The 21,699-nt window shown below is 40.5% G+C and overlaps 2 protein-coding genes across 6 annotated transcripts in view; both read left to right on the top strand.

Moving 5' to 3' along the window:
* Window positions 1-9,065, top strand: part of paxbp1 (PAX3 and PAX7 binding protein 1) — a 55,769-nt gene extending 46,704 nt beyond the window's left edge. The window contains exons 15-18 of one of the 2 annotated variants that reach the window (XM_078560180.1): window positions 4,398-4,464; window positions 5,309-5,455; window positions 7,397-7,551; window positions 8,455-9,065. In XM_078560180.1, the coding sequence (XP_078416306.1) occupies window positions 4,398-4,464; window positions 5,309-5,455; window positions 7,397-7,551; window positions 8,455-8,572 (487 nt within the window). In that variant the 3' untranslated portion in view covers window positions 8,573-9,065. The remainder of the gene's footprint in view (window positions 1-4,397; window positions 4,465-5,308; window positions 5,456-7,396; window positions 7,552-8,454) is intronic. The other variant, XM_078560181.1, reaches the window with a different exon arrangement.
* Window positions 9,066-13,992: 4,927 nt separating this feature from the next.
* Window positions 13,993-21,699, top strand: part of LOC144691756 (sorting nexin-9-like) — a 98,672-nt gene continuing 90,965 nt past the window's right edge. For 3 of the 4 annotated variants that reach the window (XM_078560187.1, XM_078560184.1, XM_078560183.1), the window contains exons 1-2: window positions 14,011-14,110; window positions 19,204-19,287. In XM_078560187.1, coding sequence (XP_078416313.1) covers window positions 14,099-14,110; window positions 19,204-19,287 — 96 coding nt within the window. In that variant the 5' untranslated portion in view covers window positions 14,011-14,098. Of the gene's footprint in view, window positions 14,111-19,203; window positions 19,288-21,699 lie in introns of all 4 variants that reach the window. The other variant, XM_078560185.1, reaches the window with a different exon arrangement.

The raw sequence follows: 21,699 nt of genomic DNA, 5'->3' as shown, positions 1-21,699 counted from the left end.
ATGGGGCCTCGGAAAGATGGCATCAAACTTTAAAAACTATGATGAGGGCATATAGTCAGGACTATCCACAGGATTGGGATAGGAGAATTCCATTTTTGTTATTCGCAATTAATGATGCTCCTAATGCATCAACTGGATTCAGTCCTTTTGAATTAATCTATGGTCATGAGGTAAGGGGACCACTGAAATTGATTCATGAGAAATTGGCAGGTCAAAATTTGGAAACTACTCTCCTGGATTATGTATCAAACTTCAGAGAAAGATTGGACAGAGCATGTGAGTTAGCTGGGGAACATTTAAAGATATCACAGCAAGTGATGAAAGTGAAGGCAGACAGGAAAGCAACAGTTCGTAGTTTTGTTGCTGGGGGGAAAAGTGCTAGTTTTGTTACCAGTACTAGGTGACTCATTAAGTTTAGTAGGCCTTACAGGATTGAAAAGAAACTGAGTGAAGTAAATTATTTAGTAAATACTCCAGATAGAAGGAAGAAGCACAGGGTGCGTCATGTAAATAAGCTTAAAAAGTACTTTGACAGGGAAGATGATCAAAAGGAGGTATTAGTGGTGATAAATAAAGTGAGAGAGGTAGAAATGAAGGATTCTGAAATTGATTTTCCTCTAATCAAATTAGATAAGAGGATATTTGAAATTTTAAATGTAATATTGAGTTACCTTCCAGACAAGTGCCAAAGTGATTTGGAGAAGCTATTGCAGTCATACAAAGCTATTTGTGGGGACAGGCTGGGAACGTCAAATGTAGCTATACATGATGTGTGTGTAGAAGCTTCATCTTCAATAAGGCAACATCCTTATAGATTAAATCCAGCAAAGTTATCACCAGTACAGAAAGAAATTGAATTCATGCTTCAAAATGAGTCTAGTTGCAGTAATTGAAGTTCACCTATTGTGATGATACTTAAACCGGATGGAACACAAAGACTGTGTGTGGACTATCGAAAGGTGAATGCAGTGACAAAAGTGGATTTGTATCCTACACCATGGCTGGAAGAGTGCATTGAGAAAGTGGGACAATCAAAATTTATCACAAAGATTGACTTGCTGAGAGGATATTGGCAAATACCATTTTCGGAGAAAGCAAAGGAGATATCGACTTTTGTGACACCAGATGGACTATATCAGCTTAAAGTCATGCCATTTGGTATGAGAAATGCAACCCAAACAAGTCAAAGACTGACAAACAAAGTAATTGTAGGACTGAGCAATTGTGCTGTTTAAATTGGCAACTTAATAGTTTTCAGTCAAATGTGGGAGGAGCATTTACAACATCTGGAAGAATTATTTAGTTGACTACAAGGAGCTAATTTGGTGATGAAGTTGGCTAAAAGTGAATTTACAAAAGCACAAGTTACATATCTAGACCCTACCATTGGACATGGTAAGGTGGCTCTGAGAGATGTAAAAGTCAAAGCTACTATGGATTTCCACATGCCTACAACAAAACGAGAAGTTTTGAGATTTCTAGACATGAGTGGATTTTACTGGAAATCTGTACCAAATTTTAGCAGTGTGGTTGTTCCATTGACTGAACTATTAAAAAAGAACAAGATTAAATGGACACAGGAGTGTCAGAGGGCATTCAACCATTGGAAAACTATATTAATGACGACACTAGGTTTGACAGTAGCCAAATACACCAAGCAATTTAGGTTGGCCGTTGTCGCAAGTGAAATAGACATTGGGGCCATACTGTTACAAGAAGATGACACTGGAATTGAAAAACCGATGGGGTATTTTTCACGGCAGTTGAATGCACAACAGAGAAGATATTCAATGATCGAAAAGGAGGCCAAAAGACATAGAAGCAGAAATTAAGCCATTCGGCCCATCGAGTCTGCTCCGCCATTCAATCATGGCTGATAAGTTTCTCAACCCCATTCTCCCGCCTTCTCCCCGTAACCTTTGGGTTTGGGTTTGGTATTAGCATTGCAGCATTTTGAAATTTTGTGGCAAACAATTCGTCAGAAACAATTGTTTGTACAGACCACAATCCTTCAAAGTTTCTGGAGAAATTTCAAGACTGAAGTGCAAGGCAATTCAGATGGAGTTCATCACTGCCACCATTTAATCTACAGATTATACATGTCGCTGGACGAGAGAATCTGATTATCAAGAGTTTGAAGCTTAAAGGGAAATTTGGACATTTAAAAGCCTGGACTCTGAACTGGAATGATTTCTGTTGATGCAAAGGGCTTGTGTATATATATATATATATTGTTGTGTTAATGCATGCATCTGGTAATGTAATAGTGGAAGTATATAGAAAAGTATAGGAGAATAGTATAAGATGGGTTAATAAAAATGAAGCCGTCTTTTTAAATTATGATAATTACAATACGGAGAAGATATAATAATTCTCATAATATTGTATAATTGAGTAATAGTGGGATGTGTGTGTGTGTGTGAGATTTAATTGAATTAGAGGCAGCTAGTCCGGGTGCTTTGATCTAAGAAGAGAGGGTAGGTTTGAAATGTTAATTAGATAAACATGGGGAACTTTAGAAACGTGTGTCAAGGGAACATTTGCATTTTGAAATAAACCAGACTAGATTGTTTTCAAATGAGGGGTGAAATGTGTCACCTAGCCAGGTGAGGTTTAGAAACTCTGTTTATTTTGCCCAAAGGTTACTGGTAAAACTTAGTGCAGTGAGAGGGTTTTATTATCAGGGAGATAAAGTCCAAAGACAGTGAAACAATGGGTATTTGCATTCAAAGAGGAAGATATGTATAAAGAAGGAGCAAGGGCTGTGTGTAGGGGAAGGCATTTTTAAGACCTTACAAGTATGAAAAGTCTTCATCTATGCCTCAAGCTGCAGTCTTCAAAGGATTGAAGATAAGAAAACCCACTTGGAAGTCGACATGGAACTCACTTGGGTATCGTGTTTCTTTGCTTGGGTCTTCTAAAATCTATGTGTCTGACTGTTGCCTTAATGAAAGTGTAACTGGGAGTTAGATGGAGTAGGGGATTTAGAAGTTATCATGGTAGTATGTATGTATTTAAAATAATTTCTCTTATTAATAAATGTTTAATCTAGTTTTATAAAACCTATAAGACTTGGTCTTATTACTACTGAATTCAAGGTATGCATCTTGAAATTTATACAAATTGAAAATAAGCTGTGACAGTTGTTTCAAGTTTCCCTCTGGAATTTGAACAGCTCGGCATTTACCATCGGCTGTATTATAATACTTATGGAGGTACACAAAACAGTATGGAAAAGATGGATCTGGAATGTTACTTGAAAGAAAATAAACAATTAAGCTGGAAAAGGGATAATGGGTTCACACAAGTGAGCATCAAACGTAGCTCTGATATCAGGGAATTCTTCACAAGCAGACTGAATATATGGAATGCATTTCACGGACAGCTCAATTTTTTCCAATAGGGTATTGGTAGTGAAAGTGCCAGAATCATTTAAGAAACAGTTGTGAAGAAATAATGTGTAGGGTCTTTTGGATAGTTAAGCTAAGGTGGAGTCAAATTTCCTTTCTCACCTTTAGCTACCTTGTGAAGATTCCAAAGATGACTGGTGTGAGTAGTGCACGGTGGATATATTAGGAGATTAGGTCAATGAAGAGATGTTGGCCCGGATCTTCTGAAGAGCAGCAGTTATAGTCGGATTGGCACTCTACTCAAATTTACCAATTCAACTCTGCCCTTCATTTTTTCTGGGACCTTCCAAGTCCGGCTTTTCCACAAATGTGAAGTGTAGTGCTCCTCAGGGAAACTCCATTAAAGCAGAGAAGAGTTGGGGAAGGCAGGACATGCCCCCCTCCCCGCATGGTAACTTTAAATGTCCAGTCTTTGAATGTTAGTGAATGGATGAATGAGTGAATGGGTAAGTGGGTAGGGGAGGGTCAGTTCTGGAGTTATCAGGCTTTAGACTGGGTTTTAATCTGTTTAACATTTCCTAGGTAACCATCCATGTAAGCACATCAGAACTTCATCAGAACTTTCAGTTGTAGACATTTGCGCAGGGTCCCAGGCAGCGGGGGAATGGCTCATCAGAAGTTCAAACTTCCTGTGCAATTCTCACATAGGTCAGTGCATCAGGACTTCTGCAGGTCCCCGACACACAACTTTGGTCATAGGTCAGTCTCCGACAATCCGGAGACCAGAAGATTTGGCCCTTTGTCCTGGTTTTAATAACTTTTATATTTAACCTGGCAACAATTGCTGCATTAGGCACAGAGTGGAAGAAATGGTCATTTGCTTGTGCTCATATTCCTCACCTTAATTAGCATGGATTCACCTCCAAGTGTTATACCCTCATCACCCTACTCCCAAAAGAAATTTTGATTAAATATATTTCTAATTGCATGTTTCATGCCATGTCATTAATTTTTAGATTTAAGTAATTCATTATTGTGTTATTGTAGTGTGCTGGAGAACAAGAACTCGGGACCCTACCTGTTTTCTCAGCGACAGTTTTGGTCAGCACTTAAGGTGAGAGCTTAAAAATGGATTGTTTTAATATCACTGTTCTTTCATTTAACTGTACCTGGTTGCCATTTTTGTGATATATAACTTCGAGGGCTATTCTTCAGTGTGGGAAGAACTGGATTCCTCTTTGGGTTCTAAGGTGTACAGCAGAAGTTGCATTAATCTGAATCTACTAATAGATTACTGCCAATCCAAGGGGCGGGGGTTGGGTGTTCCGTTGAGGATATTTTATTTTTGCCAGTTGCAATGCTTGAGTTTATATTACAATTTTCTTTGGGTGAGAAACTGATTTGTTGCATGTTAAGAATTATTTGATTCGAGTGAAGGGCAACAACTTAGCCTGCATAATTTAGCCCATTAACCATAAGGCTGTCGTGATTCTGCAAAAAGGCAAGTTTTCAGTCAACTTGCAAATAAATTTTCTTCAATAACTTACAATTTTCATTAAATCAGTTTCAGTAGCATGTTTCATTCACAGAACATTCCACAGATTAATTTATTTCAAAGGACCACTTTAGGATAAAAAAACAGTAAATTAATATGATCTGAGTGCATTATGTTTTGTGTAGATTTGTGTTAGGGAAGGGGTTTAGTTAGCTTCTCCATTGTTCTTAAATGATCTTTTTGCATAATGGAGAATGCTTGAGTGACCGTATGGCCTACTGCTGCTACTATTTCTTATTAATTACGGATTCCATCAGCTGCAGAAAATAGCGCTGTCTTGTATGATATGTTTGAATAGAAAATATTGCCCCACAATAAATGCAGGTAACCAAGTAGAACCCTTACTACTACTAAAATTCAGCTGAAAGCTATTGTTTTCTTAAACCCTATACTACCTTTTCAGTTATTGGATAACATCTTGCAATGGACTGGCATAATCTCAAATCGAGTATTGCAGGAGCTAACTGTGGATAGTCTTTTAAATCGCTACATCCTTCTCGCTCTTCAGAACTCAGATCCAGGAGATGACAGCCTGAAGAAATGTCAGAGTGTAAGTAAGCTGAGGTACAGGGTGAAAAGTTTTAAGGTTCCCAGGCCATTAAGATCCAAACACCTGTGAAAATCTGGAATCTCAGTAAATTGAAATTTTGTGTAGTATTGTGTTTCCCTGCTGCTTATTTCAGAGCTAATGCTCCAAACTTTACACCAACAGATGGGCACTTGTCAAATGTCTGAGGTCAATGAACTAATGAGTTGATTCTAGGTTCCAACTTTATACCTGGTTTGACTTTCCCGTGTTCTTGACATCAGTACGTTTAAAATACTGCATTACAATTACTTTGCAGACTTATGTTTACTAATGAAAGAGCTAGCATATAAATAGCTTCTTCAGAATTTCTAAACCACTTCAAAGCCACTACAGCAATGAGTATTTTAAAAATAATGTAGAAAAGCACTACAGCTAATTTGCACATAGCAAAGTCCCACAGATAATGATGAAATCTACTTTTGCTGGTATAGGTTGTGGGATAAATGGAGGTCAGAACACTGGTAGAATTCCCCTACTCCTCTTGAAATAGTGCCAGCAATCAGACCTTGAGACAGTACTTGGGGTTTAATATCTCATCCAAAAGCTGGCACCTAACAGTATAAAACTCTTTCAGTACTACATTGGAGTGTCAGCCTAGAATTTGTGCTTAAATCTATGGAGTGGGGCTGGAACCTACAACCGACCAACTACGATGCAAGAGTGCTGCCACTGAGTAAAAGCTAAAGTAACTTGTTCACTTAATGGGTACAGGTTCTTGAGCTAATAATACTCCAGACCTCTTCAGTGCTTTATTTTTACTGTTACATTTATTCAGGCAGACTTTGAGCCATATTCTTTCATGGAATTAAAATCCTAATATGAGACTATGAACATATGAATTAGGAGCAGGAGTAGGCCATTCGGCCCGTCGAGCCTGCACCACTATTCAATAAGATCATGGCTGATCTGATTGTGGCCTCAACTCCACTTTCCCATCTACCCCCGTTAACCTCTGAGTCCCTTGTTAGTCAAGAATTTATCTAACTCAGCCTTAAAAACATTCAGTGAGCCTACCTCCACTGCTTTCTGGGAAAGACAGTTCCAAGGACCCACGGCCCTCTGAGGGGAAAAAAATTCTCCTATTTATGCTAATTATACTTTTAATTCTAGAGCCAGTTATAAGATGGTTAAAAAAGCATGTGGGTTACTTGGATTTATGAATAGAAGAATAGAATATAAAAACGGAGATCATGCTAGAACTTTGTAAACCACAGGTTAGATCTCAGCTGGAGTATTGTGAACAATTCTGGGTACCACACTTCAGGAAAGATAAAAGGCCTTAGAAGGGTACAGAGGAGGTTTACCAGGAGGTGCTCAGAGATGAAAATCAGTTATGCGGGAAGGTGGGAAAAGCCCCCTTCAAAAACTCTGTTGGAACAGAGAAGGTTAAGAGGTGACCTAATAGAGATTTTCAAGGTAGATTTTGATAGAATAGATAAGAGAAAAATTATTCCCTCTGGTGACTGGTCAATAACTAGAGGTCATAGATTCAAAATCACTGGTAAAAGACCTAGAGGGAAGATGAGAATTTTTTTCACTGAGTTGCCAGGATTTGGAATTTTCTACCTGAAAAGTTGGTGAAAACTGATCCATAAATAATTTTGAAAGGGAATTGGACAGATACTTGATGAGATAACAGGACAAAAAGTGGGGGTGTGGGACTAAGCATGACTGCTCTATCAAAGTGCCGACAGCACAGGCCAAATGGATGCCTCCTGTGCTGTTAAGTTTCTCAGATTCTAAAGCTTGATTATTCTTGCATCATGACCCAACATAATGTAAATTGCAATACATACCTCTCATTATGTTTCAGAGACATAACTGTAAAAATTATATTGGTTTTAACATAAAAGAAAAGATGGACACCAGACTGAATTTCATGATGCTACTTTTACCTTTTAGCTCATCACCTGTTTACCAAAGCACTGGTTTGTCAACCTAAAAGGAGATAAGAGCATCCCACAGATGGAAAATTTCTGCTGTTACCTTGTTCACTTGGCCAATACTATCTACCGGCTAAGCCTTGGGTGCTCTGATGTAGAAAAACGTACAGCAAGGTACATACGGTGACATAAGATACGTTTTAATTTACCACCCACAATAGTGTCTGGATCTAAAACAGTTATTGGGAAAGGTGTTATGTTCTGTATCTAGATGGTGGTACCTGTTTATAATTTGACAACTTGTATGATGCCATAAAGCAGCTGCCTTTAGGGCAGTGGTAATGTGCAATGTGCCTTAGTTGAGAGAGGTGACTAGGAATAAATCTGCCTTTTTAGGTATTTATACTTTTTCCCCCCACCAGCCCCATTTGATTTTTCTTCCTTTTCCGCACTATCCATGGCTAGTAAAATGGATGACCTGTTCCAAGATCTCCAAGAGTAGTTGTCCCTCTCTCTGATCCCTTATATGCGAAGAAGGATCCAACACACAACACAGCTGGGTTCATGTTCTTTTGCTCTCTGGTACCTTGCCCTGTAGCCTCATGTTCCAGGCACTTTTTTTTCCTTCAAAACTGATTTGGACTGATTACTTTAAAACTCTCCTTTATGCCTCACCTCTACACCATGAAGTATTTCATACGTGAAAGCAGGAAATGCATATTGACATTAGCTAAAGAATTAGGTGTTCTGCTTCCTGAAATGAATGCAGTATGGTTTGTCTTAAAGCCTGCTGAAGTTGGGGTCGACAGTCAGATAGCAGTTCAGGTTGGATTTAGGGTCCTGCTGATGTATAAAATAATACAAAATTAATCTGAAAAGCTAAGTTGTCATTTTGTTAAATTTATAATTGCTGTATCTTTGCAGTCTGTTTTAGTCCAAAACTTTTGAAAGCAGAGGAAAGATTGAATATCCTATAACTAAACAGGAGTGTTCTGAGGGCGGTGTGTAATTGTGTGTATTTGTATTTTTTATTTTGTGAATGTAATTTGTCTTTTTTCAAACTGATATACTTTTTAGGGAGAATATCAAGCAAGTGATTAAAATTCTGGCCATCATCCATGCTTTGGACCATGCATCAGCTGTAGCAAATGAATATGGAGTGAAGGACATCAAGGCATTGCTTGATGGGAAATGAGATTGTAGGACAGAAACATGAACATTCCTGCCATTTGTATGATTTTGTACATATGTACAGATGTTTCGTAAAAGAAAATTGATGGCGTCAATAACATTTGTTGATATTTAATATTTTCCATCTCTTGTGCTCAAAGGTACAGCTAAACTCCTGAAAAACACTCTCCTACAGCCAGCAACCTGTACACAACAAACTGAGAATGTAATTTTTTAAAATCCAACTTTGGCTGGATTTCTACCTTTTAATATCCACTGACTTCTCTTATCAAAAGCAACTGAATTTACAAGATTTTGGTTGTTTTTGTCCAATTAATTATGGACAATGACCAGAGAAGATTACATCAAAGTACTGGGAACAAACTGTGAAAATACAAGTCCAACCTGCAGATAGAGTTTAAGTTCGCTGGGTTGCATTTGTTTAATTTAGTAGAAGATGAATGGCATTTGTTTTATGGTTTTAAAAACATAATAAAATAAACTGGCTATTCAGTGTGTTGAAATTGTGATGTTTTGTCTGCTAATCCAGATTTGGCACAAGTTGAATTGCTTGGTTTATTGAGGGACTTCTACATAGAAATCACTTTCTTTCCCCTCGCCCCTTCTCTCCCACCCATCACCCTGCTCCTTCCCCCGACATCCCCCCCCAAGTTGTTATTCTTTTATATTCACATTGCATCATACTTGATATAAGAATGGAATGAGAAAAGGCCATTCATCACTTGTTTCACAGATATACACAACCTGCCATGCCATGCGCCATAACTCACTGACTTACTTCCTTGGAATGTTCTGCATAATTTACAAAAGCCTAGAAGATGATGCATGCTAGGACCAGCAGCTCTCCTCTATGCATGCTGAGAAAATAATGTAAACTCATAAATGCCATAATTAGTACCATTTTACATATGTTTAGATGTGCCATATCTTTAAAACAAGGGCTAAAATGCAAGTCAGAGCTCATAACTCTAATTAGTAACTATTTGTAACATCAGATTCCTGTTGCATTTGAGCAATAGAAAATTATGAAAAGCCAAAATGCTCTACAAGGGATTTTAACATCTAGCTATTGTCAGTGTCAGATGTGCAACTGAACTTTATTGGGTCTGATGGAGTCATTTTTACCACTTCTAATCTACAAATGTCTATTGATCTCTCTTTTTGCTATAGCTATCACTCTGAACTTTCCACATTGCTCTAAATATGTGATCCTGCACAATCTTCCTACTCACTGCATCCTTATTTGTTTATCAGGACTCGTCGCACTGTCTCCTATTCTAACTCGTCCTTTTCCATGATGACAAAACTTTAGAACTGCTCAATCTTCCCTTCTATAATCTGCAGGTGTTTGAAGTCCCAGTTTGATGTTATTCACTATTACTCATCTGCCTAGTCTCTCCCGATCAATCATGATGTGTTTTGCATTATGGGCCTTGGCTTATATTTCTTAAAGAAAATATTTGGCTTGTTTGTAGATCAATCATTAGTTTTCTGACTTGGGTAACCAATGGAACAAATTAAAATTGTATTCTTACTAGTACACAGTGTTATAATGGGCAGATAATTGATGAGCATAAACTTCCTTCTGTAAACTGGTAATCTAGAATAAATTGCAAATTTTTTTTTTTAATCCAGGGCTCTTAGACTTGTAAATAAGTTGCAGCAACCTGTTGTCATCTTTTACCTTCATCCCATGTGTGTGTTGCAATCTATTTTGCTGTCTGTAAAATGATTAAACAGTGAATGATAATGGGTTGTAACTTCCTTTGCTATCTGAGAATTATTCAATGTGATTAGCTCTTAACCTGCATAGTCATCACTTGCTGGACATCAGAGATCCCCTTGAACTGTCACTGGAATGAATGAAAATATTGGGAAAGGTGAAATCCATGCTACAGATCACTTAATCTTTGTGGGCTACTTTCTTCAAGGTCGGTTGAGAGCATAGTCACCACCACTGTATGCAAAATCTAGGCCATACGTTCTCTGTGCTAAAGGGAAAGAGCATTATTAGTCTTACCAGTTTGGAAATTGAATATTGAAAAATAGAAACATCAGATAAGGTGGCCGTTGGTAGGCTGAGGTTGACAAGGCAGTGGACTTTACACAAGCATTTAAAGGATTGGTGAACTCAGTGACCTTGTATCATCTTTAAGGAAATCACAGCTGGGGAATGGTGCCAGAGGATTTCAAAGTAGCTAACAATATGCCAATCTTAGAACAGTGAGCAATCTGGGATAATGCAGGCCTGTGAACCAAACATCTGAAGGCATCCTGAAAGAGGGGTTAGTAACAGCGGCTGTATGGTAAGAGGCGGTCAGCATTGATATACAGAAAGAAGGGCCTTGCCTAATAAGTATGCTGGCGTTCTTAGAAGAAATTATTAACATTGGCAACAGTAACTATTTCTTGACACTCTGATTTGTCATCTACATGCTGCTGCGTGAAGAAATCATGCACAAATATAGGGTCGATTGCCACATGTGCACTGATGGTATCCAGCTCTACCTCTTCAATAACTTTCAATTAAGCTCTGCACTCTGCCAGGTGGTGTCTAACATCCAGTAATGGATGTCCAACACAAATTTTCTCAAGTATCGGGAAGACCAAAGTCATTGGCTGGATTTTCTCACTGGCTTTGGGATGCTGATGTTCGGACCAGATAAGGGCCATGAGCCCGTACTTGTCAGGAGCCAGACTGAGGCAGCTTAATTATCTTTTCAAAAACACAGGATGGGCTCTAGACGCTAGCCCAATGAGGGCGAGATGGATGCTGCTGAGGCAGGTAGGATACTTTGAGAGTATTGCAAAATTGAGGCACCCCTCGGAGGCATAACAACCTATAAATTCAGAGGGGCCAAGTAGGCAGACTACTTGGAGAGGAGGGGAAACCCCTCTGGAGGCAATAGGTATGGCCTTGATACCAGCAGCCCCATATTAGTGCAATGTAGCCTCTGGCTCCAAAAGACCTGAACCTGCTACCTTAATGGAGCTAATGGCGGGGGGAGGGGGAGGCGGAGGGGGGGGGGGGGGGCACCACAGATAGCAAAATGCTGGCGAGCCAGAGACATTACCTCCATTCAGTGGGCAGCCAATAGGTATTCCAACCCACTGCTGGGAAACTTCCCTGGTAGTGAGAATATGCTGGGGTGTCATGCCAGTGCAGCTCTGTGTCATTTTTGGCAACCTTTCACTTCCAAGCCTGCTACCTGGGAGTGGGAAAATTTAGCCCCCAGCACAATTTCTGTACATTTGCCAACTACTCAAACTCCCTCTCCGCCCACTGTTGCGAGCTTGAACAGACTTAATTTTTTGTCCTATTTGACCTGAGCTGATCTTTTGTCCCCCATATTGCCTGCCTCATAAAGATTTCCACGATTACTGTCATGATCTGCCTTCACTCCTATCTCAGCCCATCTCCACTGAAACCTTTATCCATCACTAATCTTGGCAATTTCAATACTCAACTGGCCAGGCTACCATTCTCTACGCACTTCATTTCATCCAAAACTGCTTACCTCCTATCACACCAAGTCCTGTTCACGTGTTACCCCTAATCTTGCAGAATGGCTCAAATTTATTATTCTCGTTCTATTTGAATCTATTAATGGCATTGATGTTCTCTACCTTTGTGAAATCCTCCAGCTTTACAACCCGCTTGAACTCTCCATTTCTGTGACATATCTCTCATGAAGTCCCTCCCCCATTGGTGATCGTGACTTTAGCCGACCACCTCTCTAGCTGCCTCACCTTTAAGGCTGTAACATCCTTGTCTTCCACAAAGCTTTGCTTTCTCTTAATATCCCTTTTGACGGTGTCCATTTTGGAATTACTTTGGGATGTTTTTCTCTGTTAAAGGCATATAAACACAAGTTGTTGATGAAGCAATTGAGAAATCTCTGATTCTCTGGAGAAGAGACTTGGTGAGATACTATTCAAGTGTTTAAGATTATTAAGGAAGTAAATAAATTGAACATATTCAAGATTGTCACAAACACTAGAACCAGATGACTAGAGATCCAGCTTAGAAGAGGAACAATAGTTTAGTTGAAACTGCTTTTCACATAGGGTGGTGAATATACGGAATACAATACTATGGGAGGAAGTGGAGGCTGTTCGTGTGTAACATTTAAGGGAGGATTGGTTCATATTTGATGGAGTAGGTGATTGAAAATCGTTAGTGTTTAGGATCAGCCAGGTGAACTGCATAGCCTTTTCAAGCCCTTGGAAACCAGGTGATCAGTATTTTTTAAAGCCAGAGATTTTTTTTTTAAATCAGATGAGGCAGACAAAGAACATAAGCGAGTTGAAGCAATATGCATGGCGAGAGAGAAGCTGGGGGCTGGGCCCTGACAGGAAATAGGCACAATCACCGTACATGGAAAAATCATTCTAAAACTGCATTAACCACTAAGGCCAGTGTATTTCTCTTCATTCTCACGCCCCAAACATCATATAAGACAACCTTTAATTTGGAAGTAAAGCTCTCATACACATTTGACATGGATTTTGTTACTTAATTTCACAAACTTCTGGCAATTCGCCGTTGCTACCACAATAAAACATTAATGGTACTCCATCACCAATCATTTTTAAAAACCATAATGGACTAGGAAGAAAAAGACCTATTGTCCCATTTGTCAGATTGTTGGTGGTAAAAGTGCTTCAAGATTTTTTTAAATATAATTTTCTTCCAGTTTGCTTGTCTATCGAACAGAGTACAGTTCCACAGGCTCCTGCAAGGACATTCCAGATGAGACAGAGGAGCAATTTCAGGAAAGAGAGAAAGGGAAGGAATAAAGTTGTGTGTGAGAGAGAGAGGACAAAGCATGTTTTATTTTAATTTTGCCCTGAGATCAATGCCAAACAAGATCATTTGGTAAGTGTAAATTCTGCTTTGAACAATTCGGCCAGTCGCTCTACTCAAAATGAGGCCAAGTGTTTTCAAGTGTGTCCCATCCGCATGTACATTGTACTATATGATGAATAACTCTTCCCAAATGCAGCCTAAATATTCCCTCTTTCTGCCTGGCTTCCCATTCTCTGGGGGGCGGGGTAGGACCAATGCTTCTTATATGTAGCATTAAATAAAATATCTATAATTACTGTAGTAGCGTTATTATCTGTTCTGCGCAGTTCAGAACAACCAATTTTAAGTTGTTTGAGGGCGTTTTTCTAAGTTGTTCTCTTGTATTTTTGCAGGAATTGGTGGGTAATTTATGCTTGGAAATGTTATTTTGAGTCTGCAATTTGGAATGCAAGGCGCTTGCTAAGTTCGATTATCATTCGGCCAGCCTGGCTCTTGCCAAACGGCACTGGCTGATATCCAGCAGGGGTGTTAAATCCTGTTGATGTCAGGGGCAGCATCGCCTTTGGGGGAACACCAGGAAAGTTCGCCGTGAGCCAATGACGTGAACGTTGTAGGGTGAGCAAACGGCGCGTTGATGTTCGGAACAGCGTCTTAGCTGCTTGTCGCGGTTGCCTTTAAAGATCAAGAGTTTCGAGTCACACTCAGGGATACCCGGAGAGAATGTCCACCAAGGTAGGAGACTCTCGGATCTGGACACATTGAGCTTTCTCACAATTTAATGGGAAAAATGTCACTTTCCATTTCGCTACCCTGGTTTTGGGGAAATGCGTTCAGATCAGCTGTGGCTTAAAAGGCGAATTTTAATTAAAGGCGCTGGACAGAACGAGGATTTCCAGCATCCGCAGTGTTTTGCTTTTATCTTGGACAAAATGAGGGTTTTGCTTTTTAACAGAAAGCGACGGCTATCCTCTAAAGTTGACTGTCAATCTAATGAAAGGACGAAGCTATTTTAAAAATAGGAGTAAATAAGGAGAGTAAATTATCTTCATTGGGTTTGAGAAACGTTTTGAGGTTTTCTGTGCCAGGCTGTAGTGAGTTGCTCGTTATTGGAAGATCGAAAAGTAACGATCAAGTATTAAATCCGAATGGATTTGCTTGTATCGAGGAGGTGACCTGGCCAAGTAAACGTGACGGCGATTGATTTCATTCGAGACGTTACACGGTGAATTTCGGGAATGAAGCTGGTGGTTTAACTTTGTGCCTTTACCTTCCCCCTCTTAACAGCAACGTAACGAGCACAGTTTTGAAACCAAGGCCAAGTACTCCGGCCACTGGGAATCGGAAATAGAAAAATAGAAAATGTTGTATTTTACTTTGCACGTTTCAATCCCGGTTTAAACGTGGAGTTTTCCCTGGTCCTTTCATTTAAAGGGTGACAAGGAGAAAGCTTTCCGCAGGGCGGGGTTGTGTAAGGACCAGCTCAGTTCCTGCTGTTTTCGGTACTCATACGGTTATTTGGTCAGCGCATCATCTTTTGTTTATTCATTCATGGGGTGTGGGCATCGCCGGCTAGGCCAGCATTTATTGCCCATCCCTAATTGCCCTTGCTCAGAGGGCAGTTAAGAGTCAACCACGTTGCTGTGGGTCTGCAGTCACATGTAGGTCAGACCAGGTAAGGACGGCAGATTTCCTTCCCTAACGGACATTATTGAACCAGATGGGTTTTTACAACAATCGACAATGGTTTCATGGTCATCATCAGACTTTTACTTCCAGATTTTTATTGAACTCAAATTCCACCATCTGCCCTGGCAGGATTCGAACCCTGGTCCCCAGAGCATTACCCTGGGTCTCTGGATTACTAGTCTAGCAACAAAACCACCTTTGCCTCGCCCATCCAGCCAGTTGTATGGTTTTTAAATTGTATGGTTTAAAGGTACATTCATTTTGGATCATTCCTCTAGGTACAAGAATAAATTAATAATTGTGAATATCTCCCCACTTTCATTCAGACAAAAGGACTTTCTCCACCTTCTTGGAAAATCATTAGAATCATATCGAATGGTTACAGAACAGAAGGAGGCTATTCAGCCTGTCCCGTGCTTTGTTAGCTCGTTCCACTGCCCGACCTTCTCCCCTAAGCCCTGAATTCTACCCCCCCCACAATTATCCAATTCCCTGTTGAATGAATCTGCCTCCGCTACACTCTCAGTGCATTCTGGATCCTAACCACTCCATGCCTAAAAATGGTCACCATTACTTCTTTTGGCAGTCACAATAAATGGGCATAGCCACTGGTTCTTAATGTTTCCACCAATGGAAACAGTTCTGTCCATCTCGCACCCCCCCCACCCCCCACCACCATCATTTTGAACACCTCCCCCCCACCCCCACCACCACTATTTTGAACACCTCCATCAAATCTCCTCTTAATCTTCTCTGAGGAGAAGCTTCACCAATCTATCCACATAACTGAAGCCCCTTATCACTGGAGCCATTCTTATAAACCTTTTCTGTGTGTTCTCTGATGAGGAATGTGAAGCTATGGAAGGCAGGGGGAATTCTAAACCCCCAAATAGGCAGATTTAGGTCGTTAACATGTTAAAAATCTGAATCCTTTTCTGCCTCTAATCTGTCCATTAATGGAAATGGAACTGGGCAGGCCATCAATCCCCTCTCAGGAGACAGGTTGGCAATTTCAATATTATGACGAAGCTACATGCCTCATATTACCTCCTGTTTTAAATTTAACGCCCAGAAAGTGCGTCAGCTAAAGGAACATGAACACTGCTGCATCCAGGAGGTAAGTGCCTTTCTACTTCCCTGCTAGACCCAGTATACCTGTTTCACTCACCACCCCCGCCATCGGAAACCCACTATGAGACCTCCTTCATGAGGCTCCTGGTCTCCTCCATGGTGCGTCTGATCTGCCTCTGGTCTCCCTGGCCCTGGTGTCCCTGATGTAGCCTGTTGCCTGCCTCTGTATGCTTATTTCCTCTCCTTGATCTTACCAAGTTGCAGGCCTCTGGCCTCCAATCTCCTCTGCCACCCCGCCCCCCACCCCCCACCAATCTCTGATCTGCCCCTGGCCTTTGATTGCCCCCTGCTGTGACCCCTGCACACTCTGATCTCCTTCTCCTCAACCCTAGGCCTCGCCAATCTTTTCCAGTGCCTCTCTGCTCTCTGACAGCAGCCTGGTGCCACAGGCCTGTCCACCAACAGCTGGCAGCCTCTCAGCCTGGCTGGCAGCTCAGAAACAGAGAAAAACAAATTGCTGATCAGGACTTGCCTTTAAATTCGGCAGGACCTGCAGGAAACCCAACCTCAAAACAGCCACCCCACTCTGTTCCTGCCTCCAAGTTAACTCAACTGCACTTCCTGGCCACTCACAACACGATTTTTAGGTACATTGGGCTGGATTTTAATATACAAGAGCATGTGGGTTTGGGGCTGTGTGGAGGTAAGACCAGCAAAATTGACAGTGTGTTGGGAAGCCGACTCCAATCAGCTGACCTCCAGCTTTTACGGCAGTGCGTTAGGCTGCATGCAAGTAACTTCCAGAAAAGTAAGGTTACCACATAACATATGTTAAATGTGTGATATTGACATTGATTTTTTAGTTTGACTTTGAGTCCAACGGTTTCCCAGTCTTTCTGGAACTTGCTAGTGAAAGCTAGACAAGTACACAGGGACAATTGAGGGAGCTGAAGCAATCTCAGGGAAATGCACCAATCAATTCTTTGTACTTACAACTGCTTCCATACCGGTTTGTAGGAAAGGTTTTGCTCACAGTACTTGTGCTGAGAGTTTACTTTACACCTTTTGCAGTTTTCTTCAACACTTTGGAGCTGTCACCTATGATTTTAAGGTCTGACCAATTCAGAGGCCTAATTGATCAGATCAGGATAGGTGCTGCTTGTGTTGCCTGAGGCTGGATCTCAGATATGGACCAATGACCAGTAGCAGCAGCAGCCTGCTGATTATAGACCTGTAGCTCCACAGGAGAGAGAGGTGCAGCTCGCAGGAGGGCATATCTGTAACACAGGGTCGACAAGCAGAGGGTAAGCTTCCTCAACATGCCTGAGCACCAGTGTCTCAGTAGCCCCAGAGTGTCTAGTCAAGTGGGGGCAGACATATACAGCCTGCCAGGCCACGACCTACTGCCAGCTGGGTTTGATAATCATGCTTTACCAGTAGCTGTCAAAGTCACCACAATCATCAGCATTTTCCGCCTCTGGATCACTCTGTTGGAGACATTTGAAGGATTTTGCGCTCAGTAGCTCACAGATGCATAACAGAAGTAACTAAAGGCTTGTTGGGCAGAGCTGTCTGTTATGTCAACTTCCCTGGCCAGTCAGAATGAGCGGATGCTCAGTTGTGCATCTTTTGCTGGCTGGTCATAGAGGATGTCATGGATTGCATACATGTGGCAATTACACAACCATAGATCACCCAGGAGTGTTCATCAACTGCAAAGGCTTCCATTTCATCAATGTGGGAGATCGTTTACACATACCTGCATAGATTCCTGGGCAGCTGCCATGATACTTTTGTCTTGTGGCAGTCCATCCTCCTAAACTTCTTCACACCTGGAGGCAGAGCTACTGGCTGGCTGTTCAGAGACCAGGGATAACCACAAGGATGCCACCTTTCAGAAACCTGAGGGATGAAGCCTACCAACGTTACAATAAATGCCTTATTAGTAGCAGATTTGTCATCAAGTGAACCATTGACACATTCAAGATGCGTTTCTGGCGGTACCCTTCAGTACGAATCAGCCCTTGTATCCAGACTGGTCGTGGGGTGCTTCTCTCTGTACAACATTGCACAGCAGCAAGGCGTGGACCAGTAGGGGGACCAAAGCACAGAGCCTCTTCAGAGAATTCTGAGGAGGATGAAAATGGGGAAGACGAGGAGGAGGAAAAGGCAAAAGGTGACGAGGGACCTGCACCACCAGCTGCACGCATTGATGCCTGGGAAGCCTGATTATTTTGAGGTTCACTTAGGTTCCACCAGTTACCAACCAGCTAAAGAATCTTGCAACCTCACACAAAAGCCACTTTTGGCTTGCTCCAACCCCCTGCAATGCCAATAACACACTGCAGTCCTGCAAATAGCCAAACATCCTCTTCACATCCTGCCATTTGTTGCCATCAATTCAGAACTTCCCATTCATCATCAAACAACTGAAAAGGCCGCTTGCCAACCAGCAAGATTGGAGGAGTCCACCTCAAGCATTAATGGAATGCTACCTTGTGCCATAGTGATGATGTCTTCTTCCATGGATAGGGTTGTATTCCCTAATATTTAGAAGTTTAAGGGATGATTTGGTTTAAGTTTTCATGATATTTAGGTGAACTGATAAGGTAGAAAAGGAAGCACTATTTCTGCTGATTGGGTAGTCTAGAACAAAGAGAGCGTAGTCAAAAATTAGACTCCAACCTCTCAGGGATGAAATGAAGAAGTTTGGCATTCTCGCAAACAGCAATTGATGTGAAGTCAATTGTTAATTCTAAATCTGAGATTGAGAGATTTTTGCTAATCAAAGATATTACGGGATATGAGGCAAAGGCATGTATATGGAGTTAGGTTGCAGATCAGCCATGATCTCATTAAATGGCAGATCAGACTTGAGGGACTATGTTACTATGTTTTAATATTCTTGAATCAGCACCTAAAATAAAAAAAATGTTATCCTATGACAATACACAAAAAATTAAAGCAGAATTATTAAATATATTACCATCTTATCTTCATGCCAAACTACAGTGGAACTGGCCAGGATATAAGAACTGGACTTGACTTAGCTCATTTGCTTTACTTAGGCAGTAGTTCGATGCATCTTCAAGCGTCGCAAAGTGAGTGAACTGACTCTAATACCAGGAGAGGTTATTACAGTTACCAACCAGGTAAAGAATCTTCATCACTCAAACAATAAATTCATGTATATGAGAAAGCTATCATGAAAAGTCAACACATAATTGTGCGCAATGTGTGACACCTATTTTGTGTATTGTCTAGGTATTTTTAAGCCTAATCCTCTCTCTTCTTCCAAATGGTTATGGTCATCTGGAGCAAAAAGAGCTGTAACAACCCTCTATGTTCCACAATCACTGCTGGATGATATCTGTGCTGTTGTACATCAAGCAATTGCCTAGAGCGGCAAAACTTAGGGGATTTTATTTAGGCAAAAAAAACTTAATGAACTATTCATAAAACTATGTAAGTAGTCAAACAGGCTTCAGCAGTGGGAATGAAAGGTCTAGATCTACTGCTATACATCCACATATACTGACATACATACATACAGATTTCCATGTATTTACATTGCAACCTTTCCCAAAATTTTGTATTATATTCCTCAATCTGTTTATGTGACAGTTTTACAAATTTTTTAATCTACATGACTTTTCCAAAACTGTGAACCAGTAAATAATATCAAAGGATGTAATTTAACCTAACCCACTCCATCGTAATGATTATTAACTGTGTAAATTGCGCATAAAATCATCTAGTGTTGCAGGAGCAGGTAGTATTACATCATGTGAGCTATATTAATGTGCATTTCTTCTAGTACATATCCTGTAAAATGTGTAGAACAATGAGAATGTGCAATTAGTATCTTAATATTCTCCTTTTTCATGTAAAATAAATCTGTGATTATAAGTGCAGAATTTTTATTCGTAATGCACAATATTCATTTTCAAAAGTTAATTGTGGGGGGATGCAAGGCTGAAGGTTTGCCTTGGGCACCTAATACTCTTGCATTGGCCCTGAACTCAAATCAGGCAAGGACTCCTTTCATTGCATCTAACCAGAGAGCCTGATCTCTTGTTGTAAAAATTGTTTACAATGTACTGAGGTATGTAGCCTAAGGGCTGGCTGCTACTCAAGCATTGTGAGCACTAAATGATGGTAGATCTCTTGTCATATTGTGTTGATACTAACCTCGTCCAGTGCTTGTATTTATAACATTGAACAATTCATGTAATATTGAACGAACATATGGCTGATCCTCGCTGCCTAGCAGCAATCTGCAGTTCTCCCCCTTGTGAGGGCTTGAGAGCCCTGGAATAGTAGAAGGCAAGCTTATTGAATTCCTGTGCTGATTTGTGCATTTGTCGTTTAAGGAGTGATTCCATTTTCCCAGCGTGGATTGTATGCTCGCAAGTAACATGAGCCAGATGTGAGGCATCCTGAATGCTCCCTCTTGGAGTGCAGGATTGCAAAATCATCACTATCATTTGTATTTAGCCTGTATTAGATTCATCATGCCAAAAACATGTTTGTTCTTCTGACATAACGGGGGTCATCTTAACCTAATCCACTAGCTGTCCATATTCAGTTTGGTTGTTTCATTTTGCACCTTCCATAATTTTACATTCCACTGTATTCAGTAGAGAGTAAAATACAGTGGGATGTAGAAACAGCACTTAAACTGCATCCGTTTCCAACCATTTCCCAAATTACTCCCAACATTTCTAGACCTTAGCTGGTAAGATTTCAGCAGTATGATTGGAATGCTATAAATGCTGAGGACTTTGTTGTTTTCCTGCTTGTTCAGTGACTACTGCCCTTCAACCCAACTTGATGGATAATCGTTTTTCATCCTGAGTGCTTACAGGTGTATTTCTGACGGCTGTGATTCTCCCTGGTTGATTAAGAGCCCAATATTACTAGCTTTTGCAACCATCTAACTATAAGTTTCTTTTGTTTCGAAGATACTTATGAATTCTTTAATTTTGAAAGCTGGCTTGTCATCTCCATTTTGACTTGTTTTCCTTCTCTGCCCCAATAATGGTTGTATGACTATCAGTTGGCATTTTAAGCAATTTAAATGAACAATACGCTGTGCCTTCAGTTGCATTTTAATATTGACTAAAATGCATCCTTCTTTATATCTCAAGACTCAAAACTACTCAACTCCTTTGAAACATATTGATGTAAAAGCTTGCTAGTTTCCCTGTGTCCTGTCCAGGAGATAGGAAGAAAAAAGATATATATATATATATATACAACCCAATAGATTTCAACCAGTTGAATAGCTCACACTGAAACCACCCTGTCACATGACTGAGACTTGAACTGTCTGAATTCTTTTAATTATACAGCTTTATTCAATTTGGCTTCAATTTTTTTTATTCTGGGACACCATGGCTCACATGGACTGCAATTTGTTCAGAGGGCATTTAAGGGTCTGGAGCAGGTAAGAACAGCAAATTTCTTTCAATCATGGGCGTCAACAAATTTTAAATTCCAGATTTTTACCGAATTCAAGTTTCACCATCTGCCATGGTGGGATTTGAACTTAGGTCCCCAGA

Source organism: Cetorhinus maximus, chromosome 16 (assembly GCF_964194155.1).
Source record: "Cetorhinus maximus chromosome 16, sCetMax3.hap1.1, whole genome shotgun sequence".
Lineage (NCBI taxonomy): Eukaryota > Metazoa > Chordata > Chondrichthyes > Lamniformes > Cetorhinidae > Cetorhinus > Cetorhinus maximus.
The sequence above is the reverse complement of the archived record's forward strand: the minus strand, read 5'-3'. Positions and strand labels throughout refer to the sequence as shown.